Source organism: Armigeres subalbatus, chromosome 3 (genome assembly GCF_024139115.2).
Source record: "Armigeres subalbatus isolate Guangzhou_Male chromosome 3, GZ_Asu_2, whole genome shotgun sequence".
NCBI lineage: Eukaryota > Metazoa > Arthropoda > Insecta > Diptera > Culicidae > Armigeres > Armigeres subalbatus.
The window spans coordinates 195,727,070-195,753,974 of record NC_085141.1 but is presented as its reverse complement, the minus strand read 5'-3'; the positions used below and the strand labels follow the sequence as shown (position 1 = coordinate 195,753,974).

At 44.6% G+C, this 26,905-nt stretch overlaps 1 protein-coding gene across 1 annotated transcript in view; it reads right to left on the bottom strand.

The window, feature by feature from the left end:
- Positions 1-26,905, bottom strand: part of LOC134219961 (homeobox ARX homolog alr-1-like) — a 62,217-nt gene that overhangs the window by 3,589 nt on the left and 31,723 nt on the right. The window contains exon 2 of the mRNA XM_062698870.1: positions 19,658-19,851. Coding sequence (XP_062554854.1) covers positions 19,658-19,851 — 194 coding nt within the window. The remainder of the gene's footprint in view (positions 1-19,657; positions 19,852-26,905) is intronic.

The window sequence follows — 26,905 nt, the reverse complement described above, 5'->3', positions numbered from 1 at the left end:
GTCATAACGTTTTTGGCGATTTGCCTTTCCACAGGAACGTAGTCTGAAAAGTAAGTATCGCTTAACAATTTTTTGGCGCAATCTGTGACAAGTAGGGAAATGTTTAGCTTCGACGGTTGATAAAATTTTTAACAGCTCTCCAGAGACATCTTCATTAACATCTTTCAGCAGTGAGACGTTGTATTTGAAAGTTTGTTCGAGATTTTTGAAAAAAATATAGGTTTTCAAGTTGACGTAGCTCAAGGCATTGCCATTAAAATCTTTAAGCTCAGTAAATAACGACATGTCGTACGTTTGACCAAAATCCTTTTGTGTACAGCTATTTATGCAATCGTCACAAATAGTTGAATGAAGTTTAATGCTGGATAATATCATACCTGCAATGTAATAGATTGTATTTTCTTCTGATGACTGTATGGTAGATATCTCATGATCGTTTGAGCTACTGACACTAATATCATTTAACAATGCATCAATCGACCGTGTCCCTGAATTCCCATAAATGGTTTCCTCATTTTTTCTCTGCTCGATTACATTTGGCTTCAAAATAGACGAGAAATTTAATAACCAATCTGTCGGATCATTCTCATAGGATGAATTTTTTACCTCCCCTACAAATTGTCCCAATGTTATGAGCTTCAATGCATCCTTAGCTTGAACAGCCCTGGGACATTTGTGCTTCGACCGTATCTGAGAAAATATGTCTTTTCCACACAATCTTGTGTGAAGCGTGCGAGAAAAATGAAGTCATAAATCATAATTGCGATTCAGAAAATATTCCTGGAGTCGTAAAACTGAATCAGTAACCATTATTATTGATGCCCCACGGCTTCCAAAACTGTTTGTCACCAACGGAGCAGTTGTAAATAAAATACTTGAATGATCGAAGCGACTCTACAGCTGATTGATATGCTTCCTTGTTTTTCCGACTCAACGCAGTTTGAAGCGAACGAGACGTAACCAATTTGAACCATTGGGCCAGTTTTTCCACAAACAACGTCGTAGCCAAAACCTCTGGTCTGTTGGATTGTATGCTGTTGACCCTCAAAGCAGCAGCGACAGTATGATTCACATATTTTGTGCTGTTAATGACCTAAAATAAAAGTAGAAAATTGATTGATTGGAAAGTACATTCTACACCTTCATTTTATCAAAATTATTTCTCGGTTTGACAAAATCTACAACCGACACAGTAAGTCTTGATGCCATCCTTAAATCACATTGGGCCTCATACATTACCAAATCGTGTAAGTGTTTTATGTCAGCTACATTCGTTGGTAGATTATGCTCACTTACAACTGCTTGTGGTAAAACGATTGTTTTATTCTGTATCCAGCCTTGCACAGCAGACTTGAACACGTGAACGCTGTCAGGCATAATTTCCAGCTTTCGATTCGGATTACAAGGATGTTGAACTGGTTCGTTACTAAGAACTGTTCGCTGAGTATGCCGCACGTTCAAATCGTTCCACATTTTCTTGTTGTTGCTTCCACAGTCGCTGATGATTGCATGACAACGTAAACCCACTGCCTCCGATTTTTCCACTATTTCGAAAATAAGTTCCTTCAAATAGCCGCTCTTTATTGAATTCCCCGTGAAATGGTAAGCAACGATTTGCTTCCAACGTTGTTTCACTCCGACCAGCATGAATAGCATGAGATGTGTTGCTGAACCATCGTGATCCGGTAATGTTACTTCGCCAAAAAACTTTTTATTATTGAAGCAGAAATCACGCCCTGCGCTTATAGCCATCTCATCGAATACTAACGCACAATCACGATCTTGTTCGTTCATGGAGCTCCCTTTCGCTGCAGGCATCATAAAAATCTCAGTAAGTATACCCGAGTTAAAGTGAATATTCTGCATTCTTTGAGATAGGGTTCGTACACTTGGCAAATACATTTTCTTTCTTTCTCGCTCATATGCACTGCGGCTCATTTTGAATCGTGTTTTGAGCCCTTCAAGAACAGAGTCGTCATGCCATACTTTGATTCTCAACGATTCCCCCGATGCTAACTTACGTTGGTCATTGTTATAAGTTTTTTTCAAAACTTTCTCGGCTGGGTGATCTTCTAAGGAATGTTCAGTTTCGTTCAATTTCCGTTTCAAATTTAAGATCTCCCCGTCTCGCACTTGAAGTTGCTGTGTAAGTTTTTGTATAACTCTGAAACAAAGAGAATAATAAACATTAAGCATTTATTTTCTAAAATAAACAGATTTTTCTGTTATTCTTACTTCTGTTGCTGAGTACACAAATCGAAAAGTAACTCTTTATCAGCATGCGATTCAGCATCAGCATCATTATAAGAAAAACATGCATCGTCGACATCGTTCATACTGCCAACAGGATTGGACGTTTCATTTCCTGAAGTTGGATCTATAATTTGAATGAGAGCAACATGAAACAGGTTGTCTTTGTCTTTTACTGATTTACGTACGTACCGATTATTGATTCTGCTTGCACTACGGCTCGATGTTCTTCATCAGCATGTGGTTCAGGATCACTGAGCATATCTCCATCTTTGAATAAATCCACACCATCGATATCGTCCATGCTGCCAACGGGATTGATCGCTATATTTCCGGAATCGGAAGTTAGATCTGTAATTCGAATGATGCAAACATGAAATAGGATATGTTTGTCGCTGGCTGTTCTACATACCGTATATTGATTCTGCACGCGCTACGTCTGCCATTTGTACGACGCATGGATAAACAGGAACTGCTGTTCGCTGCCGGAAAATTCTCCCACCTGTCCTCGTCAAATATAGATCATTGTGATCGAAGTGGAGCTGCAAATAAGTTGAATAATTGAAATTATCACACATTGTTTTCAAATAGAACTACTTACACTACACAGCCGTGTTGTGTCCGAAATTTGAAAATTCGAAGGCAATCCGCAAAATTCCAACCATATTTTTTTCAAATGCTGTTTCTTCGGGAAGCGGAAAAAGCATAGGCTGGAGAATTTTGCCTGATGCTGTTTTCTCACCGAGTTTGAGCAAAATCTATGGAAACACTTCATATTTATTTCACATTACTTATGAACAAAAAATAAACAAGACCGTAAACTGTGGCACTGAAAAAGTCACTCGCACGCTCCTTCATTTTCAAGTGATGCCAACATTATTTTGATGTTTATCACGTTGCCAAATTAACAGTTTTTCACTCCGCCGGTCTCTGGTTCTAGTGTTGCTAGGGGTAACCAGTTACCTGCAGAAACTGGAGAGCACCTACCGATTGATGTGTCTGAGGGTGATATCGGCCTAACGGACGGTATCGCACGACGCATCCTGCGTGATAGCGAGTATGATGCCAGTCAGGCTGGTCATCCGGGAAGACGAGGAGTGTTTTGAGCTACGTGGCACCAAAGGAGCCCGCGAGCGTACCAGGGTGACTTCGGTTGCCAGATGGCAGCGCGAGTCCCAAGCAGCACGCGCAACATCTTTCAAATAGTTGTTTGTTCCTAATAAATTGCATTGAAGACACTGGCAACACATCGAGTCACATTAAAGCCACTTTTCAGTTTTGGAAATACACAATGTTTCATTTCCGTTTAAGGGGCGTTGCAATGTGCCACGCATCTGTCTTCCCGAGTGATTTGGAATTCAATGTGTTTCAAATCAGAAACAAAACAGATAAGTTGCAGTATAAATTACTTTTCGATTCATTGCAGTTACGGAAACGTTTCTGATATGTTGCAAAACACTTTGAGCTCAGCTGAGCAGTATTTTATTTTTGACAGTCCCCTGCATGTTCCGTATAAGGTACAATGAAGTTACAATTGACTTTGTTGTTTATGTAGTGCACTTGTAGTAGAATCTCAGAACAGAGTTGATGGTGTGATGGTTATAGTAAAAGGTTGCAAATCTCAAGGTCCATGGTTCGATTCCCGGTTGGTTTTTGTGTTTTTATTTTTATTGTAGCAGCAAGATGTTGCAAATAGGCTCCACCTCTTGCGCTTTTTGTGTCACAAAGGAGTTCCAAATACAACGTGTTGTGCATAACTCAGACCTTTAGTAAGTCACACCACAGTTGGTGTTACTTTCTGAGAAACAACTGGTGTTGCTTGGGGTGGGATAACTCCCCGAAAGGTAGGTGGACCCACCACCCACATGTCCTCGTTTCGACGTCGAGAGAAGAGCAATGCTAGACGTTTGCGGCCGGGACACAACTCCGGATAACCTTATCCAGAGGATGTGTCAAGCGGTGGAGAAGTGGAACGCAGTCTCGACTGCAACCACTCAGATTGCCTGCAGCTTGCAGAGAATCTGGCGCGCCGAGCAGCAATCGACAAGCAGTACTCACTTGTGATTGGTTAGTTAGAGTGAAAGTGCCGAACGCGGAGAAGTGTGTGAATGGTCTGCCCATGCAGAGGTATTGGCGCAGCGGGTGGCAACCGAGATCGTCACCTCGAAGCATGGCAGAAGTGTGAATGAATAGGTGTATGTATGGACTGCACACGCCGCGCTGGGAGTAGCGCAGGAATGTTGGTTCCTATGACTACTGATACCCCGCGGCGTGGCAGAGGAGTGTGGGTGAGCATCCAAGTCAGTCTCACACGGTACGAAAGGAATGAGCATACAAATCAGTTTCACACGGTATGTTTGAGTTGAGCGAGGTGAGTCAGACTCACATGGTATGTCAGAAGTGGGAACCTAAGTGAAATGTCCCACAAGGGATGCCAGAGCGAGTGTTAGGTCGAATGACTAGAGTAGTATGTGACAGCGCGAACTGAATGAAAGAGGTGAGCAGTCTCACATGGTATGATGAAGGTGGGCATACAAGTCAGACCCACAGGGACCATCGTCCCTAACCCCTAATCCCAAGGCGTCAAGCGACCCGTGCCGAGGGGATGCATGGCCAGGGGGGTATAATAATAAGCTAGGCCTTTAACGGAACCTAAGGGGTACCTGGGCACCCTCCACAGTAATTGTCCCTTACCGCGTCATGCTGGGCTCTGGCGTGGTGGACCTCTTTTCCCAAGAAACTCGTGGGACCAAAATGGAAAACCAAGTCAATTCTTCAATTAGTGGTAGTAGTGTAGGCGACAACCCCTTCGCAAGAGGTGGGTTGTTCAGGTCTCCGCCTAGGAGGCTAGAAGCAATAGTCGGCAGCTCGATGCGCAGCGCCAGCGTGGGTCACTTAACCATCTCCCAGGCTACGCCGGTAGAGGTTATAGACGACCCATGGCTTGTGAATACGTCAGGTATTGCAGAAATGCCGCGAATACAACGTGCCCACACATCATCTATTTATCGACTTCAAAGCCGCATATGATACAATCGATCGGGACCAGCTATGGCAGCTAATGCACGAAAACGGATTTCCGGATAAACTGATACGGTTGATCAAGGCGACGATGGATCGGGTGATGTGCGTAGTTCGAGTTTCAGGGGCATTCTCGAGTCCCTTCGAAACCCGTAGAGGGTTACGGCAAGGTGATGGTCTTTCGTGTCTGTTATTCAACATCGCTTTGGAGGAGTAATACGAAGGGCAGGGATGGACACGAGTGGTACGATTTTCACGAAGTCCGTCCAATTATTTGGTTTCGCCTACGACATTGATATCATGGCACGTAACTTTGAGAGGATGGAGGAAGCCTGCATCAGACTGAAAAGCGAAGCTAAACGGATTGGACTAGTCATCAACACGTCGAAGACGAAGTACATGATAGGAAGAGGCTCAAGAGAGGTCAATCAGAGTCACCCACCACGAGTTTCTATCGGTGGTGACGAAATCGAGGTGGTTGAAGAATTCGTGTACTTGGGCTCACTGGTGACCGCCGATAACGATACCAGCAGAGAAATTCGGAGACGCATAGTGGCTGGAAATCGTACGTACTTTGGACTCCGCAAGACGCTTCGATCGAATAGAGTTCGCCGTCGTACCAAACTGACTATCTACAAAACGCTTATAAGACCGGTAGTTCTCTACGGACACGAGACCTGGACGATGCTCGTGGAGGACCAACGCGCACTGGGAGTTTTCGAAAGGAAAGTGTTGCGTACCATCTATGGTGGGGTGCAGATGGCGGACGGTACGTGGAGGAGGCGAATGAACCACGAGTTGCATCAGCTGTTGGGAGAACCATCCATCGTTCACACTGCGAAAATTGGAAGACTGCGGTGGGCCGGGCACGTAGCCAGAATGTCGGACAGTAATCCGGTGAAAATGGTTCTCGACAACGATCCGACGGGAACAAGAAGGCGAGGTGCACAGCGGGCAAGGTGGATCGATCAGGTGGAGGACGACTTGCGGACCCTCCGCAGACTGCGTGGTTGGCGAAGTGCAGCCATGAACCGAGCTGAATGGAGAAGTCTTTTATGTGCAGCACAGGCCACTCCGGCCTTAGTCTGATGATAAATAAATAATGGCTTGTGAAGGCGATGAACCGCAAACGCGATGGGCTTTCGGCCTTCGAGGTGGCAACGGAACAGCTGGACGCCATCATCGACTTTGCGTCATCGAAGCATAATATCATTAAGGACCTCAAGAGGAGCTTGCAGAAACTTCGAAAGTCGATGCTGGACGCCAAGCTGGAAAGGGTGGTCGGGACGGCCAAGTGTAAACCCGTGAAATCCGTGGAGTCGAGGTCTACCCAGACTGAGGTCCAAGGATTCGCGGACTCGGGCAAGGTCGAATCGACCGAAAGCGTGCCAGCGAAGGCGGTGGTGCCAAAGTCTACCCAGACAGGCTCAAGTATTTGCGGGTACGTCGGGGGTGACTGCTCCAACGGAGCAGACACAAAAACGGAGGAGACAGTCTCTAAGGGATGAACTCCCTGGAGGCCGCTCCAAAACGCGGAGGGTTACTACCCCGAACAAGGGTAGTTGGGCTGGGAAGCTGAACCCGGCCAGGTACCTCCAAAAACCAGGGGAGGAAGGACCTGCAAAGGTCTGTCCACCCAGGAAAGACGGTGGTAAGGGGTTACGGCAGGCTGAGAGCTCTCAGCCACACCAGACCAGGGAAATAGAGGGGGATGACGCCTCCTGGACCCTGGTCAAGAACAAGAGGAAACCGAAGACGTCAAGGGCCGAAAAGAAGGCCCAGGCGAATGACGTTAGCACGAAGTCGGGGGTAGTCACCAATAGCTCCAGGTGCGATGCCCTAGTCATCAAGACGGACTAGGCTAAGTACTCGGACGTCTTGAAAGCGATGGGGTGGACGTCAAGCTCGGTGAACTCGGCGCCGACGTACGTCGAATAAGGCGTACCCGGATGGGCGAGATGATCCTCGAGCTGAACCGGGGCGTCTCGCAAAAGGGCGCCGCCTACAAGAAGTTGGCGGAGGAAGTCCTTGGCGAGACGGTCAAGGTGATGGCACTCACGACGGAGGTGAATCTAAGGGTTAAAGACCTGGACGAGATCACCGAAGTCGAAGAGCTCGTCACGGCACTACGGAAAGGTCCGGCAGGTAGCATTGGTTCGGCCATCTGCAGCGGACGCCTCCAAGGTAGTCAAGTTAGGGAGCGTCAAGGTGGGATGGTCGGTGTGCCCTGTGGGCATATACGAGCAACCCGAAGTTTGCTTCAAGTGCCTGGAACCGGGGCACAAGCAATGGGACTGCAAAGGCCCTGACAAAATCAATCTCTGCCGACGCTGCGGATTGTTTGATTTGTTCCAGCAAAGCTGTGAACAGCAAGCACCCCATGGGGGTTCGATGTGCCCGGCGTTTAAGCGTGCTGCAAAATTACAGTGCAGGTAACGCAGCTGGCTTGCTCGGCCTCGCCCGAGTGTTTGGTGTGCGCAGGTTTAGAGGAAACGGCGGAACACGTGTTGTTCGTGTGCTCACATTTTCGCGCAACGCGTAATGAGTTCTGTGCGTGATCTCTCATGTTTCGGACAGCAGAACGATCGCGCGGTCGGCCGAATTATTGTGTTCTGCATTGCGCGGCCGGTAATAAAATTAATCAGTTCTGTGCGTGATATCTCTTGTTTCGGACAGCAGAACGATCGCGCGGTCGGCCGAATTATTGTGTTCTGCATTGCGCGGCCGGTAATAAAATTAATCAGTTCTGTGCGTGATATCTCTTGTTTCGGACAGCAGAACGATCGCGCGGTCGGCCGAATTATTGTGTTCTGCATTGTGCGGCCGGTAATAAAATTAATCAGTTCAGTGCGTGATCTCTCTTGTTTCGGACAGCAGAACGATCGCGCGGTCGGCCGAATTATTGTGTTCTGCGTTGCGCGGCCGGCAATAAAATTTATCAGTTCAGTGCGTGATCTCTCTTGCTTCGAGGCGGGCTTGGTAGTCATATGGCTACTGCTTCTGCCTCATACGCAGGAGGTCATGGTTTCAATCCCAGGTCCGTTCCATTCTCCTACTTTTTATCTTTCTCTTTATTTCTTAAGTTCTAGCAATCGCTAGAACTGGAAATGGACTTCCATACCGTTTCCATTACTATTCCTATACCTTCAACTTGAGTATTCTAACAGTAATCTGCTAGAATTGGAAATGAACTATAGAGCTCGTTTCCTACATCCAATTAGAAATTCCATCAGTTACCTTCTCCTATCTATCACATTGGCAGCTCGTTAACCAAGACGGACCCCTGCCTCTCCAACCTAACCCAGAAATTCCAACAAATTCCGCATGAACTCGTGGCAAGTGCAGAGGTATATTCGGCTTGCAGTGGGCGAGTGATTGCATCATCATTTCCTCCCCTTCCCTACATTGACTTGCATTCTGACGTGGCAGGCGCCAGTATGACCCTAACAAATGAGATCACCAGTACTTTCATTACTTGAAGATGTGTGCTAGTCCCAAGCAAACATCTGTTGGTTCCCTGTGCAAGAACAGCTGATCTGGTCATAATGGAATAGCAACTACGAGCAGTCAATCAAGCTCAAGCTCAAGCTCAAGCTCACATTTTCGCGCAACGCGTAACCACATGCTTGCCACATGTGGTCTGGACACTACCCCGGACAACCTAGTTCGGAGGATGTGTAAAGATGAAGTTGGCTGGAACGCCGTTTTATCGGCTATCACCCAAATCGTCTCGGAGCTACACAGAAGGTGGCGCGTGGACTCAAGGATGGCTGGTTCAGGCGCAAATAAGAGGTGGTCCAAGGGATCGGAGTCGGCTTCATGGGTCATACCGGTGGTCATGCTCTGTGGTCGAACTCGATCCTTTTATCGAACAAGTGGCCGCGCGAAGAACAACATGGTATCGTCGCTTTCGCGGCGTTGGTCAACCGGGCGGGTTCCGAGCCCGAGGACGGCAGGCGTGGGCACCGCGTCGGCAAGTCCCTCTGTGTGCTGGCGAATAGGCCCTATCGCAGAAATGTCAATTTGGGGTGCACGCGGCATCATCATTCTTGATACCAGTCGTGCTGAGGGAAACAGGCGCGATGTCGACCCTTCCCACCTTCCGAGGACATAGGGCGTGGTAAAGCCACCTGGAAAGCCGGCAACGCGCTTCTTCTAAAAAAGCGAGTCACGATGTTCGGTGCTGCAAGGACACGCAGCTAACCTCGAGGGTGCGTTGTGCACTGGCCCCCTTTTGAAGCATTACTTTCTGGTTGTACCGAAGGAACTATGGGCTTGGTGGCAATGGAAACGGTTTATCGGGTCGGGGATGTAGTCCTGCCTCCCTCGGTGATCCCTAACCCCGCACTTCCTGGTCAACCCAGGATGTCTGTTGAGCAGATTCCCCCTCTATTGCTTAGGAAGAAAAAAAAAGAAAAACATGGCATGAGAAGGGTGGGCACACAAGTTAGACCCACACGGCATGATAGAGTTGAGCACACAAGTCAGACTCATAGGAGCGTTAGCGGGAGTGCAAGCATGGAATGCATGAGCGTGAATCAAGTGTTTGGGTGAGCATACAAGTCAGACTCACACGGTATGAGAGAGGTGGGCATACAAGTCAGACCCACATAGCATGAGAAGGGTGGGCACACAAGTCAGACCCACACGGCATGACAGAGGTGCAACAGAGTATGTAGGGTGTGTTTGAGGGTGCGATAGAGCGAGCACCCAAGTCAGACTCGCATGGGACGGGTGCCTGTGTGAGCGAGAATGAGCGAGTACGTTAAGTACTGCCATCTCCCAGAAGTAGTACTGGGAGGTAGTTCCTGGGGGAAACGATGGCGGAGCCCAAGGGAGTTTAGTCGGTATTACCGGTACGGTCGAGTCCGACACTCCAGTACACTTCCGTGTGGTAGTTTGGCAACTACAATGCACGTGTACTGGGTAAGTGTGTAAAAGCATTCTCCCTTTATATCTAGAAAGATTTAGAGGATCGTTCCAAGGCAGATGCCTCAAAGCAAACAAAACGAACTTTTCTGCACTGCCTCTAGTCGTTGGATTCCATTCTGGTAGAAAGGGGCCCAAACGGATGTTCCATACTTGAGGATAGAACGTACCAGCGAACAATATAAAGCTTTGAGACAATACACGTCTTTGAATTGTTTGGTCAGTCGAAATAACAGCCCAAGCTGTGATGATGCCTTCTCTACTACATAAGATATATAATCCTTGCAGGACATTTTGGAGTCTAAAATGACGCCAAGGTTCTTAATTACGCTGGCACGTTGAAGAGCGACTCCTTGTAAAGTGTATTCATGGCAAATTGGATTATGCTTTTGCCAAAATGTTATCACCGAGCATTTGGCAGGATTTAGAACCATTCTATTAATCTCACACCATTTGACGAAGATGTTGAGCTGATTTTGTAAAAAGGTAGTGTCATAATTCTGTGTTCACGGTATAATATAGCTTGAAGTCGTCAGCGGAAGATAATCTGTGACAGCTTAATGCGAAGTGTACATCGTTGAGATACAGCAGAAAAAATAAGCCGTCCCAGGTGACTGCCCTGAGGGACCCCAGATGTGACATCGAGAGATGATGATGTGCAGTCACCGAGCTTAACCTGCATTGTCCGGCCAGTCAAGTACATATGATTCAATCCATTTTAGCTGCCATTGAATCACAAAATTGAATCCTAGGCGGGAGAGTTTAGCTACTGCGGTTTTATGGTTTATTTGATCAAAGGCAGCTGAGAAATCCGTGTAGGTTTGGCTACCTCGTCGATTTGGCTACCTCGCTCTATTTCCTGGATTATTGAGGTTGTGTAGAGAACCAAATTAGTTGAAGTTTTCGCCATGGGCATTCAACCACTCATCAGTTATTAAGAGTTACGAACTTAATTCGGCTCAACAAATCTGAAGGATATTCGACTGGAGTTGCTCTTCTTGATACAGAGAAAGCATTTGACAGTGTTTGGCATGAAGGTTTGATTGTAAAATTGATGAATTTTAATTTTCCTCTGAACATTATTAAACTGATCCAAAATTATTTATCAGATCGCTCACTGCAGGTAAACTATCAGAATTCTAAATCTCATTCCACGTCGAGCATCCGAGCGAGACGGTTGTAAATCCGCGTACGGTCTGCTTCTCTTTTGGTTTTTTCCTGAAGTACAGGTAGAGGTTTTTTCCGAAAGTGTTTTGAAGCATAGTGCTTGAGTGGGAGTGGTGCTTAGCTGGAAGCAGTTAAGTAGCCATTTCGTTGCTTTGCAAGACAACGCAAAGTTTTGCAGTTTCTTCGGCGTCCATCGCAGGCGCAGGCATCATCGCCCCACGCCGACAGTCATCACATCATCCATCGTGCGTCTCCACCAACACAGACGCTGCCGTCCTGCCACCATCCATCCACCCAGTTGCAGTGTTGTCTGCGGCAAGAACACCAACAACAGCGTGGTTCGCTTCGACCGCACCACCGCCCCGGCGATTGTCCATCCAGTCAGTGTGTGCTGCCAGAACCGTTAGCCGGCGACACAGCAGTGTGAACGCAAGTATTCACTTGAGCTCCCTCTCGTTGTTCTCCTCTCTTCTCCATCTTATTGGAATAGTTTTTTTCCTTTTTCTTTAACTCGTCTTCCCCTCTCATTAATTTGTGTGTATGTGTGTTTTTTTCTGTCCTTGTGATAAGTGTTTAGTTTTAAAATAAATTGTGCCTCGCTGCAGCGGCGCATTTCGTGTCCGCAATGCGCGAAGGCGAAGTGGGCGGGGTACTTCGTATTCCATGTCAGATGTTTCGTTGCATTCGGGTGTTCCAAACCAAAATGAAATGGACACCAGCAACGCTAAAATTTCCTCTACGAGCCCCCGTCCCAAGGTCTACCCTCACGACTCTAGTGGGCCGTATGTTGTTTTCTTTGACCCAAAGGCAAACGTTTGAATATCAGCCAGATCAGCAAAGATCTGGAAAAGCGATTTTCGTCTGTCACGACCATTGACATGGTTGGGTCCAGTAAACTCTGTGTCACGGTCAGTGATCGCAAACAGGCCAACGAGATTGCCACCTGTGAGCTCTTCACTCTCGAATATAGGGTGTATTTACCGTCAGCAGTGTGTGAGATCGCGGGGTGGTGACGGAGGAAGTATGACATGCGACGATTTGAAACAGGGTTCGGTCGTTTCAAGAACGTTTCTTTGCCTCCTGTTACGATACTGGATTGCACACAAATGTACTCGGTATCGCAGGAGGAAGAGAAGCGGAGATATTCCCCGTCTGACTCTTTCTGCGTCACTTTTTCCGGGTCCGCACTGCCTGACTACGTAGTGATTGGCAAACTTCGTCTACCTGTTCGGCTGTATGTACCGAAGGTGATGAATTGTGTTAATTGCAAGCAGCTGGGCCACACCGCTCAGTACTGCTGCAATAAACCTCGCTGTGCATCATGCGGAGAGAAGCATGTGGAGGGCGCGTGCAAGACGGCACCGAAATGTGTCTATTGTAACGAAAGCCCTCCACATGCTCTTGAAGCTTGCCCAACGTACATACAGCAGCGAATACACCAGAAGCGGTCTCTCCAGCAGCGTTCTCGGCGAAGTTACGCCGAAATGTTGAGGAAGGCCGCTCCGCCACTCGTTTCTGACACCATCTACTCGTCTCTTCCTTTGGACGATCAAGGTAGCTCTGACTCCGAGGTTGGAAATGGGGTTCCCTTTGTTTTCAATGGCTCAAACAGAAAGAGAATAAAACAGAGCCAGCGACCCTTAAAAAGCCTAGTAAACAGCCTCAAAGGGAGCCCCAATCCAACATGGTCAAATTCAAAGTGGGTGGAAATACTCAAAAACGTTCAACTTTTGTGGTTTCGGGATGATCGAGGGTTTCCACCGCTTCCGGGAACATCTAAAATCCAAGATGCCCCACTTTTTGCGATTTCTCCAATTAGCCCCAATATGGCAGAAGAACTCCCGAGCGCTCCAATGTTCACACTTTCTGGCATCGTGGAGCTCATCCTCAACTTCTTTGATACTTCCGACCCCGTGAAGAACATGGTCAAAACTGTTCTTCCTATTCTGACTCCTCTCCTGAAGCAGCTGGCTTCGAAAATGCCCCTCCTCGAGTCATTTGTATCCTTCGATGGCTAACTTAGTCAATAAGGGTAACATGATTTCGATTCTACAGTGGAACTGTCGAAGTATTCTTCCAAAATTAGATATTTTAAATTTTTTAGTTAACAAATTACAATGCGATGCTTTTGCTTTATGTGAGACATGGCTAACACCAGATGTGAACCTTCATTTTCCTGATTTCAACATGATCCGCCGCGATCGGGCAAATCGATATGGAGGGGTGCTTTTAGGGATCAAAAACAGCACTCATTCTATAGAGTCAATCTTGCGCCGATGTCTGGCACCGAAGCTGTCGCATGTCAGGTGACTATTCGAGGAAAAGACCTCAGTATCGCCTCGATATATCTTCCTCCAAACACCGCGATATCTCGTAGAGATCTCTCGCACATTTGCTCGGTTATGTCCGAGCCACGGTTGCTCTTGGGAGATTTTAACTCCCACGGAACAGGCTGGGGGGAACTGTACGACGACAACCGTTCATCAATGATATACGACCTCTGCGACGACTTCAATATGTCAATTTTGAATACAGGAGAAGTTACACGAGTGGCTCCTCCAGCAAGAGATAGCCGTCTAGATCTTTCCATTTGTTCGAGCTCATTATCGTTGGACTGTACTTGGAAGGTGGTCCAAGATCCCCATGGTAGTGATCATTTGCCGATCGAAGTTTCGATTTCCAATAGACATAAGCAATCTGCTTCCATCGATCTATCATATGACCTCACGAAGCACATCAATTGGGGCAAATATGCGGACGCCATCAGCGATGGCATACAGTCTATAGAAGCACTTCCCCGCGGGAAGAGTACAAGTTTCTATCGCAGTTGATTCTTGAAAGCGCTCTTCAGGCACAACGTCGGCCGGTGCCAGGAGCTTCGGTTCGTAGGAAACCCTACAGTCCGTGGTGGGACATCGAGTGTACGCAACTTTATCGCGAGAAATCCGCCGCGTTCAAAGAATTTCGAAACACGGGGCGATCGTTCTTCACAAACGATACACTGCGCTCGAAATCCAGTTCAAGAAACTGGTCAAAGTGAAGAAGCGCGGATATTGGCGCACTTTTGTTGAAGGTTTATCGCGCGAGACTTCAATGAAAACTCTGTGGACCGTCGGGAGAAGAATGCGCAACGCGTCGTCCGTAAACGAAGATCGTGAAAGCTCGTCGCGGTGGATACTTGACTTCGCAAAGAAAGTTTGTCCGGATTCGGTACCGGTGAGGCAAGAGCTACGTGATGCTTTTGCTGGCAGGGATGATATGGATCGTCCCTTTTCGATGATTGAATTCTCACTTGCTCTCCTTTCATGTAACAATTCCGCTCCAGGGATGGATAGAATCAAGTTCAATTTGCTCAAAAACCTCCCAGACGTCGCGAAGAGGCGCTTATTGAACTTGTTCAATCAGTTACTGGAGTGCAACATTGTTCCGGATGATTGGAGAGAAGTGAGGGTGATAGCCATCCAGAAGCCCGGAAAACCCGCGTCGGATTGTAACTCGTATCGCCCCATCGCGATGCTGTCATGTCTTCGGAAGCTGTTGGAGAAGATGATTCTCTTCCGGCTAGACAAATGGGTTGAATCGAATAGTTTGTTGTCAGATACACAATTTGGTTTCCGCAGGGCAAGGGAACGAACGACTGTCTTGCGTTGCTTTCTTCAGAAATTCAGCTTACTTTCGCTAAAAAGAGCAAATGGGCTCAGTGTTTTGGACATTAAGGGGCTTTTGATTCAGTTTGCGTCGATGTCTTATCTGACAAACTCCACGAGTGTGGACTTTCACCAATTTGGAACAACTATTTGTACAATTTGTTGTCAGAGAAGCGTATGAGTTTTTCTCATGGTGACTCGGCAACTTTACGATTTAGCTACATGGGTCTCCCCCAGGGCACATGTTTGAGCCCCCTTCTTTACCATTTTTACGTCAGAGACATTGATGAATGTCTCATGCCAAATTGCTCGTTGAGACAGCTTGCAGTTGATTGTGTTGTATCCGTTTCGGGGCCAACAGCGGTTGATCTGCAATCACCATTGCAAGATACGCTGGACAATTTGTCCACTTGGGCTACGAAGCTGGGAATCGAATTCTTTCCAGAGAAAACTGAGATGGTTGTCTTTTCAAAAAAACATAAGCCGGCAAAGTTCCCGCTCCAACTGATGGGTAAGACAATCACTCATAGCATGTCTTCTAAATACCTCGGGGTCTGGTTCGACTCGAAATGCACCTTCGGGAAGCACATTGTGTATCTGACACAAAAATGCCAGAAACGGATCAACTTCATGCGATCAATAACCGGAACATGGTGGGGAGCGCATCCCGAAGATCTTATGACGTTGTATAGAACAACCATTTTGTCGGTCCTCGAATACGGTAGTTTCTGCTTCCAGTCCGCGGCCAAAACACACATGTTAAAGCTTCAACGGATTCAGTACGCTGTCTTCGTATCGCGTTAGGATGTATGAATTCGACACATACGATGAGCTTGGAAGTACTTGCAGGAGTACTGCCACTAACAGATCGTTTCGCGGAATTATCGCTCCGGTTCCTCATCCGCTGTGAGGTTCTCAATCCATTGGTCATTGACAACTTCGAGAAGCTGCTCGAACAAAACCCTCAATCTCGATTCATGAGTATTTACCACTGGTACATAACGCTGGAGGTAAGCCCTTCTTCGGTAGATACCAACTAAGACTCTTACAGTTCCTCTGTTACTTTTGATCTGTCCATGAAGCAGGAGGTTCATGGAACACCAGACTTCCTTTGTGCGGAGGTCACACCTCCATTGTTTGCAAGCAAATACGGGCACGCCAGCGATGAGAGAAGCTTTTTCAAAATTGATGACTCCACTGGTTTCGGTGTTTTCAACGTTTTTCATAGCGCCTACTTTAAGCTCAAAGAGCCTTGTTCCGTGTATACTGCTGAGCTAGCAGCTATACACTATTCACTCGAGCAAATCGCATCCCTACCTCCTGACCACTTTTTCATCTTCACCGACAGTCTAAGTTCCTTGGAGGCTGTTCGGTCAATGAAACCGGTTAAGCACTCAGCGTATCTTCTGAATGGGATACGGAAAGCTTTGAGTGCCTTATCACAACGGTCTTACACAATCACCATGGCTTGGGTCCCTTCTCATTGCTCGATCCCGGGAAATGAGAAAGCGGACTCTCTGGCTAAGGTGGGCGCTATGGAAGGTGATATTTACGATCGGAAAATCACCTTCGATGAATTTTTCACATTAGTTCGTCAGGAAACCTTGAACAGCTGGCAACAGAAATGAACAAATGGGGAGTTGGGTAGATGGCTGTATTCAATTCGCCCGCAGGTGTCGAAGCGTACATGATTCAACGAATTGAATATGGAACGAGACTTCATTCAAACCATGTGTCGTTTAATGTCCAATCACTACACTTCACTTTAAATGCACATCTTTTCAGAGTGGGGCTCTCGGAAAGAAATCTCTGTGTTTGCGGCGATGATTATCAGGACATCGATCATGGCGTGTGGGCGTGCGACGTGCATCGTGGCCCCAGATCTGCGCTAACTGAACATTTCCGAGTCCGAAGAAAACAACCAAGGCCTATTAGGGAAGTGTTGTCGGGCCTTGATCTTGAGTATATGTACCTGGTCCACCAATTTTGAAAGTTGCTGATGTAAAACTGTAATCATTGCCTGCCCATTCCCTTGTCTGTCATACCCCATATCGAATGTCTTCCTCTTGTTGTACATTTCCATGTCTGTCGTTAATCCCTTCCGTATGTCTTCCTCTCGTCGTTGTCTCCCAAAAAGTTTGTTTGTCCTGTTACAGATGTAAAATGCGAGGAATGTCAACTTTGTGAAAATCAGCATCGTAATGACTTAAGCACCCTAAAATCCTTTCCTTTCCTACTGTATTATTGTATTCCATAACCTCGACTAAACCGCGAGTCCTTCGGTTCTCCAAAACTAACACTATGTATAAGAATCAAGAAATGTATTGTTAAACTTGATTTCGGCTCCGTAACGCTTCACGTCAAATGAGTCTTCCAAATAAACGAAAGATAAAAAAAAATTTTTAAATCTGATAGATTACCTGTAAGGGCTGGTGTCCCCCAAGGCAGCATACTGGGGCCCATTTTCTATAACATTTTTACTTCTGACTTAGCTGATTTACCACCAGGGTGTCAAAAATCTTTGTTTGCAGATGACACAGGTCTCTCAGCCAAAGGGCGTAGCCTTCGTGTCGTTTGTAGTAGATTGCAAAAAAGTTTGGATATTTTCTCCACTTACTTGCAAAAATGGAAAATTTCCCAGAATGCTTCCAAAACTCAGCTTATAATTTTCCCACATATGCCGAGAGCTTCTTATTTGAAACCTTCTAGCAGACATATTGTCACTATGAATGGGGTTCCAATTAATTGGTCTAGCGAAGCTAAATATTTAGGACTTCTGCTAGATCAAAAATTAACTTTTAAAAATCACATTGAAGGCCTTCAAGCCAAATGTAACAAATATATTAAGTGTCTATATCCACTTATAAACAGAAAATCAAAACTTTGTCTTAAGAACAAACTTTTGATTTACAAACAAATTTTTAGACCTGCCATGTTGTATGCTGTGCCAATATGGACTAGTTGCTGCAATACCAGAAAGAAGGCACTTCAGAGGATTCAAAATAAAATTCTGAAAATGATTCTGAAGTTGCCTCCGTGGTATAGTACCAATGAACTTCATAGAATTTCTAATATTGAGACATTGCAACAAATGTCCAACAAAATAATTTCCAATTTCAGACAAAAATCGTTGCAATCTTCTATTGCAACGATTAGCTCCTTGTACCCTTAGTATAAATTAGGTTAAGTTTAGTTTAAGTTAAAAACATTGTAATTCCTACATGGTTCAATTCAACCAGAGGAAAAATCCTAACTGCCAGAGGCACTTGAAATGTATTAATAATAACTAAAAATGTAACATAGAAAATAAGGATGATAGTGTTAAGAAAACACGGAACACCTAGTCTAAGAGATAAATGCAAGTATTAGATAATTAGCAAATAACATTAGTTAAAAAAAAAAAAAAAAATAAAAAAATAAAAAATAAATAAAAAAAAAAAAAAAAAAAGTTGAAGTTGACCGTTTTGGCGTGAGCCCGTGTTGATGTTCCGAAATATAACTGAAGCAAAGGTGCGTCATGACGTCGAGGACAAGTAACTCAAATAAGAAGTCACACATATTTTTTAAACCAATGATGAAATGCTGTCTGGGCCTGGATTTGTGGAAGATTTCAATTTTGTGCAGGCCATTTCAAGTAGTATTCAAGTAGTAATTGAGGAAAAAGGTCCAGTGTACAGTAATAAGGGAACGTTTGGAGCGGCCGCGCAAATGTTGGGTTCTGAAATGGATTCCTTCACAAATACTCCATTGAATTGATTGCGGAATAGATCACCCACATCTTCGGTTTTATCCTTGGTTACCGTGAGGGGGAAGCTTGAATCTTTACGTAGTTTGTTAACGTACATATTTGCAAAATCTTTGAGGATCTGATTTAAGGTTACATTGAATTTCGTGTTGATGGCTAAGGTATAAATGCTTATTGAGCCGTCATCATTGTCATCAAACATGCGATTCTGTCTGACCCGGTCTTGTTTCAGAGCTGCCTGCACCGTTTTTTTTTGGTGGAAGAAACTTTCTACACCGTTGGAAACGATGATAACTGGTGCTGTATTCAAAGCTCGGAAAAGTCCAGAAAATTATTCGGCATGAAGGCTTATTGTCCTACTCGATACAACTGGTAAAGTTGTTTGTGAAAGTAATCCTGGACAAGCTAGAAACCTACACTGGTTGTGGTCTTCTAGGACTAGTTGCACGTGGATCAAATAATCGTGTTGTCTGGAATTGGAAAGCTATATTATAGCTAACTACCTTCACCGCTTAAATGTCCCAGACTATCTGGGCAGGATTATCAAAAGATATTTTCAGATTCAAATGTAGTCATATGGTAAAGACACTAGTCAGCAATCGATTTAAAGTGTTTGCCAAAATCTAGCCTGGCAACTGATTAAGGCGATAGCAAGTCATCGTTCAGGATCTGTCAAGTTGGCTTTTCACACCACTTTGAGTGCACAAAACCGCTAAGTTTCAGATCCATTACCATTACCTTTAAAAAAGTGAAATATTACCAAGTAGTCTTTTGAATTTATAATTAACATTGGATCGAAATTAGTATGAACTTCCATAAATTATTGTCATATATATTGTCATATATTATTGTCATATTAGGATATTTGATTTAAGATTATGATTGATGTATAGATTACCTGTACTCTTGCTTCACTCAAGTTAACTTTACTCGCAATTTCCTCTCTTAGAAAAGCATCGGGGTAGTGTGTCCTTTCGAAAATCTGCTCCAGAGCTGACAATTGATCTGATGAAAATGTTGTGCGATTCCTCCTCAGCTTTTTGTTCGGTGATAATCCAGCATTCACTTGTTTGCTATCATCCGTCGGTGTTTCTGTAAAATCATAAATAAAAATAATTTTACATTTTTATTATTACTATAGATTTATGAAGCAACAAGAATATATAAATAAATACTCAAATCACAATTGTGATTCAGAATTTGAGGAGGAAACCTGAGCGGGAGGGACGACCTCGATAACAGAAATTGATATGCTTTACTACTAGCCTATTAGAGGTAAAATACAAAAAAAATAATACTAAAAATTGATATGCAAAATACATGCTTAGGTATTTCAATAGCAAACGAATAATAATCTGTGATGCAGTTGGTATTGTAATAACAGAGTATGTTATGCCTGAAGTATTGTACATACGAATTGTTGGTATTATTTTTTGGTGTTTTACCTTTTATGAAAAACTAGTTCATAACAGAGTATGGTATCAATAACAGAATGAGGTATTATTGAGCTGATTTCTCTTGCTCGGGAAGAGACATCGAATGGGAAGAAGAAGTCTAGGAACTTTTTTTTCAAATAGGCGTAACTGTGTTTGACCTTAAAATTTGAAATGCCTAGAGTGTGAGGCGTATTTTGTCCAATTGACGTTACTATCAGCTAGATCGCAATCTATTATTTCTGTTGAGTGCGTTAGTTAACCAAAATGGTTTGTATCACAATCGCCATCCCAAAAATCAAGGTCAGAATCAATTAGGCCCATTTGAAAAAGAGTTCCTAGAAGTAAGCAATTAAGTCCGAACCAACAATTCTGATATGTATTGACTTTAAGAGACCTTTTGTGTTTACCCTTAAACTGTATGATATACAAGAGAGATAAGTTACTGGAATTAAACTATCCTTTAAGGAACCATCGAATAAAGGGGGATATCGAGTTAAAGGGGATACAATTTTGAAGTTTAGTATGAAAACACCACACAGAGTAACGTCGAGATTTAGGACTCTTCGATTCAGTTGTGGAAAGGCGTTGCGGAAATGCAGGTGTTCTCATTCTAAGTACCTCTGGCTGACACCAAGAAGATGCTGGATAAGGCTAAACTGAAAGGGGTCTAGTTGGTTTGTTCGTTGAGCATAAGCCAGCCACCTCAGATCTGCTATATGTGTCTCGGTTATGGTCATGAGTCACTGTAAGGGACCCGATCGTAGTGATCTATGCCGTAGATGGTGGTACCCCATCCAGGAGATATTTCCATCTCCTGACGATGAGAGCTTCGTTATAACAAAGGAAAACTAAAGGTGTTTACTGTAGTAGCTGTTATTGTCCTTCACGGTGGAATACAGAGCAGTACACTAGGGTAGTCGATAGTATTGCAGGTAAGCTAACTGGTTTAAAACCAATAGTAATAGCAGATTGTGGGCACTCCTTAGCTTAGCGGTAAGATGCGTGGCTATAAAGTAAGACCGTGCTGAGGTTGGCTGGGTTCGATTCCCGGTGCCAGTCTAGGAAATTTTCGGTTTGGAAATTGTCTCGACTTCCCTGAGCATAAAAGTGTCTGCCTGTGATAGCCTCATGATATTATATGAATGCAAAAATAGTAACTTAGCTTAGAAACCTCGCGGTTAATAACTGAGGAAGTGCTGAATAAACACTAAGCAGCGAGGTGGCAATGTCCAAGTGGGGATTTAATGCCAATAAGAAGATGATGAATAAGAAGAAGTAGCATGTGACTTCAACGCGTGGGCTTTGGACTTGGGATCCCAGTTCACTAACACTAGAGGTCATATCCTGTTAGAGTCTCTCATGATACTAAATGAAGTCCTGCTAAACGAGGGCCGAGCGTCAGCTTTCAGACAACCACGCGGTGAGTCATACATCGATGTGACCTTCTGCAGAGCAGGATGGACGGTGGAGTCTAAATGGAGGGCTCATGAGGTTTATCAGGAAGTACTTTTTTCGGTCAGTTATACCCCCAGCAGAATCCAAGGCGGATCGGTACAGCTGATGCCGGATGGTGCACCTCGCAATTTAACCCGGAAATGCTTGAGAAATGCACACAGGATAGTGATGGTTGAGACTAATACCACACCTCCATCGTCGAAGGACTCCATCGGACTGGCCCGCTACACCATACGGGTCAGTTGACGTAGTACGAACGTCGTAGTCGCTGCTAGAAACCTTAAGCTAAATGAGGCACCAAGTCCAGATGGAACTCCGAACCAGGTCCTTAAACATGCTATTCTGGCCAATCCAGGTATGTTCAGGAGCTGCCTCCAACAATGCCTGGACAAAGGTAACTTCCCAAACCGGTGGAAACGGCAGAAATAGGTGCTATTTCCTAAGCCCGGGAAAACAGGGAGAGACCCTTTGGCATATAGACCAATTTGCCTACTCGACATCACTAAAAAGTTGCTAAAAAGGGTCAGTCTGAATAGATTGTCTGTCTGTACCGAGTGTCCTGGTCTCTTATCAAGTAACACCAGTATGGTTTCCGTTCAATAACTGAAGCACTTTAGTTGGTAACCGTTACGGCTAAGATAGCGCACGGTCTAAATAGGCGAGATATTACGTACTCTGCGTTGATTACACTAGATGTAAGAAACGCATTTAACAACACAAGCTGGGTAGCTATAGCTAATTCCCTACATCGCTTGAAAGTCCCGGATTATCTATGTAGGATTTTGAAAAAATCTTTTCAGAACAGGATTATGTTATACGATACCGACGCTGGTTAGCAGTCTTTTCAAGTGTCAGCGGGTGTTTCACAGGGATCTATCCTCGGACCTGTACTGTGGAATATCAACCAACTGCTAAAATTAATTCCTTCTGATTCTTCGTCCACATAAAGAGCTATATATGTAGACAAAGAATCAGAAAGAATAAATTTTGGCTGTTACGCCCTTTTCAAATATTGATCTAGATATGTGATTGACAGAGTAGAGGAATGACTAAACTCAAGATGGTTAGATTTGGCGCACCACAAGACCGAGGTCGACGTGGTGAATAACCACACAGAAAAAATAAAGAACCTAAAAAAAAGTTTAAAGAACTCAAATTTGAGTTGGAAGTTCAAATTTTTAATTCAATAGTAGGTAGTTTTCCCTCTCCCTCTCATGAATGATATTATAAACAAAGAGAGCTGGATCGACCCAACGTGTGCTGTTCCGTGGAAGAAGCTAAATTTGAATTGTTTTCATCATAGTCACGATATAGAGTGAGTGAAAATAACATAAATTTGAGTTGGTGAAACTTCATAGTGGGTGAAAATTCAATACGGGAGTAAAGGCAACATAACCGGATTTTTTCGCATTTAACTTATTTTTGGCTTCTTCCACGCAAAGGCGGATTTGAGTGAAAGGAACCATAAAGTGAGTTGTTTCGCGATTCCGTGCACCATAGCTTGCAGCAGGCGAGGATAAAAGTAGGGGCATAGTTAATTCCATGAGGGCATTAAATCAATGAGTATATCGTCGACCATGGAATGGTAGTCCGAAGCACCTTCTTTCCCCGCAAAAATATCCACAAGGCCACATGGAGATCACCTAACCAAGAAACGGAAAACCAAATCGACCACGTTCTAATCGACGGTAAATTCTTCTCCGACATCACGAACGTCCGCACTTACCACAGTGCGAATATTGAATCCGACCACTACCTCGTTGCAGTATGCCTGCGCTCAAAACTCTCGACGGTGTACAACACGCGTCGAAGTCGGACGCCGCGGCTGACCATTGGGCGGCTACAAGACGGTAGACTAGTCCAAGAATACGCGCAGCAGCTGGAAGTGGCACTCCCAACGGAAGAGCCGCTAGGCGCAGCGTCTCTTGAAGATGGCTGGAGAGGTATTCGATCCGCCATTGGTACCACCGCAACCGCTGCACTTGGCACGGTGCCCCCGATCAGGAGTAGAAACGACTTATATGACAGCGAATGAGCAGTTAGTTGAGGAGAAGAATGCAGCATGCGCGAGATTGCTGCAACACCGCTCGAGGGCGAACGAGGCACGATATAAACAGGTGCGTCAGCAGGAAGATCGAGACCGTGAAGAGACGGAGCAGCTGTACCGCGCTAATAACACACGAGAGTTCTATGAGAAGTTGAACCGTTCACGTGCCGCAGCCTAATATGTGTAAGAACATAAACGGGAACCTTCTTACGAACGAGCGTGAGGTGATCCAAAGGTGGCGGCAGCACTACGAAGAACACCTGAATGGCGATGTGGCAGACGAAGATGGCGGAATGGTGATGAACCTGGGGGAACGCGCGCTGTACATAATTTTACCGGATTTAAGCACGGTGGTGACGCACTGGCTAGAGCGCTGCACTGGGTCATTACCAAGATTTGGGAGGAGGAAGTTTTGCCGTAGGAGTGGATGGAAGGTGTCGTGTGTCCCATCTACAAAAAGGGCGATAAGCTGGATTGTAGCAACTACCACGCAATCACATTGCTGAACGCCGCCTACAAGGTACTCTCTCAAATTGTATGCCGTCGACTAGCACCAATTGCAAGGGAACTCGTGGGGCAGTACCAGGCGGGTTTTAATTTTCAATAAGTGCGTCCAGCTATTTGGCTTTGCCGACGACATAGATATTATGGCACGTAACCTTGAGAAGATGGAGGAAGCCTACATCAGACTGAAGAGGGAAGCCAAGCGGATCGGACTAGTCATCAACACTTCGAAGACGAAGTACATGATAGGAAGAGGTTCAAGAGAAGACAATGTGAGCCACCCACCGCGAGTTTGCATCGGTGGTGACGAAATCGAGGTGGTAGAAGAATTTGTGTACTTGGGCTCACTGCCGAAAATGATACCAGCAGAGAAATTCGGATACGCATAGTGGCTGGAAATCGTACATACTTTGGACTCCGCAAGACGCTCCGATCGAATAGAGTTCGCCGTTATGCCAAACTGACAATCTACAAAACGCTCATTAGACCGGTAGTCCTCTATGGACACGAGACCTTGACGATGCTCGTAGAGGACCAACGCGCACTCGGAGTTTTCGAAAGGAAAGTGCTGCCCACCATCTATGGTGGGGTGCAGATGGCGGACGGTACGTGGAGGAAGCGAATGAACCACGAGTTGCATCAGCTGTTGGCAGAACCATCCATCGTTCACACCGCGAAAATCGGACGACTGCGGTGGGCCGGGCACGTAGCCAGAATGTCGAACAGTAACCCGGTGAAAATGGTTCTCGACAACGATCCGACGGGCCCAAGAAGGCGAGGTGTGCAGCGGGCAAGGTGGATCAGGTGGAAGATGACTTGCGGACCCTCCGTAGACTGCGTGGTTGGCGACGTGTAGCTATGGACCGTGCCGAATGGAGAAGACTCTTATATACCGCACAGGCCACTTCGGCCTTAGTCTGAATAAATGAATGAATGAATGTGCAAAATTTTCTCATGTACGTGCTGTTCCTTCGATTACAATTTCGAAACTACTGGAAAGTCACGCATAACATAACTCACAATAACAAACGTTGAGGTCATTTTGACTAACATGTCGTTAAAATTGATCCAGAAGGCGAAATGTCATCGACCTCTAAAAGTGATGCAATTTAAATGTGAACGCTATTTAGTGTGTGGGCAATGGGCATTCTGTATGAAATCTGCCTTTGCTACAATTATTTTCAACACAGGTATATAAACTACTCATAAACTTTTAAAACCCTTTCAAGATAATCCGATTAATAAAAATCCACGAGTTAATCTTTTCGAATCTCATTTTTAATAACTACTAGGGATTCTTTAGCTTGATGCTATCACAAGCGTGATAGCCAGTTAAAAATATTTCAGAGAATATGTTGAATTGAAAAAAATGATAAGCATTAGATTTATTTGAAAATAAAAAGATGCTTGTTTCTTCTAATTGGGACAAACTAAGATTTCACCACATCGTCTAAGCTATAAATAACATTCAATTGTCATTTCTTTTGGAAAACGAAATAGCTCCTCATAGGGTTCCTCTAGAACACAATCATGTACCGGATGACTATTTCACGAACATGCACTTGTCTGAAGATTGTCAAAATCTCTTACGTTTGTAATTAATCTACAAGTTTACGTCGCTTCTGCAGCATGTATGCATCACATATTGTGGCATGGAAGGTAAAAAGCGAACGGGCATAAACATCTGCTGTCGCTTTCTAGTGTTATGCAGGGGCATCGACATTTGCATTTTGCTCAGAATAACAAACACCATTGAGAACGAATCTAGCTTTTTCACTCTTTATTTATGTAAATTTTGTGAATAAGATACTACTCTACTTCAATTTTGTACAACGCAACTGCATGATTTAAAAGTATAAACCGAATGACGAGGAATTGCAGTTTTTCACACAACCATCGGATGAAAGATTTTAATACAGTTCTGCATAAGAACCATACAGAAACTGTATACAATTTTGGCATACTTATACAATTTCTGAAGATTTTAATACAACCCTGGTTTTTAAATCCTACAATCCATATTCTTTTAAAAAGTATCTACATAAAAAGGTTTACATTCATTGGAAACTTTGCAGATTTGTATGTATGTAAAAATGCTAAGATATTATGGTGCAGTTATTCCAGTATAAAGACAACATTCACTGCATCGACAAAGCCCGAGATGCACCCAATGAAACCAAAAAAAACTACGTGTTTGGACAGCATGCAACACAGCTGACGAAACACGTGAAGTATTCAAACCACTTCATTGACAAAACGAAACGGGTGGAAAAGAACGAAAATCAAAGAGTAATACAAAATTAAATGAGAAATATATATTTATGTCACACAGCCTCCCCTTTTATTGAATTCCTAGTAAAGGCCAATTTTCCTGAAAACACTAAAGCAGTGCTATTTTTTGGAGCAAACGCGCGATAAAAGTGTTCTAAGCGGAGGAAAATCGTCGTAAATTGAATTATTTGTACCTAATTTATTTGTTTCGATTTCCACATAACCCTCACAAAGATGACTGTATTTATACTACTCCCTGACTTTATGTTTGCATAACATAGTATCGATGGTATTTGGAGGAAGAACGGTTGATGTTAGGCAACGGTTATTTAACCATGTTGCATGCATAGCTTCTGAAGCATCCACCAAATAGATTCAAATATTTCATAAACAATTACAATGCAGACATTCTGTGGGTTAGGATTTGTAATTA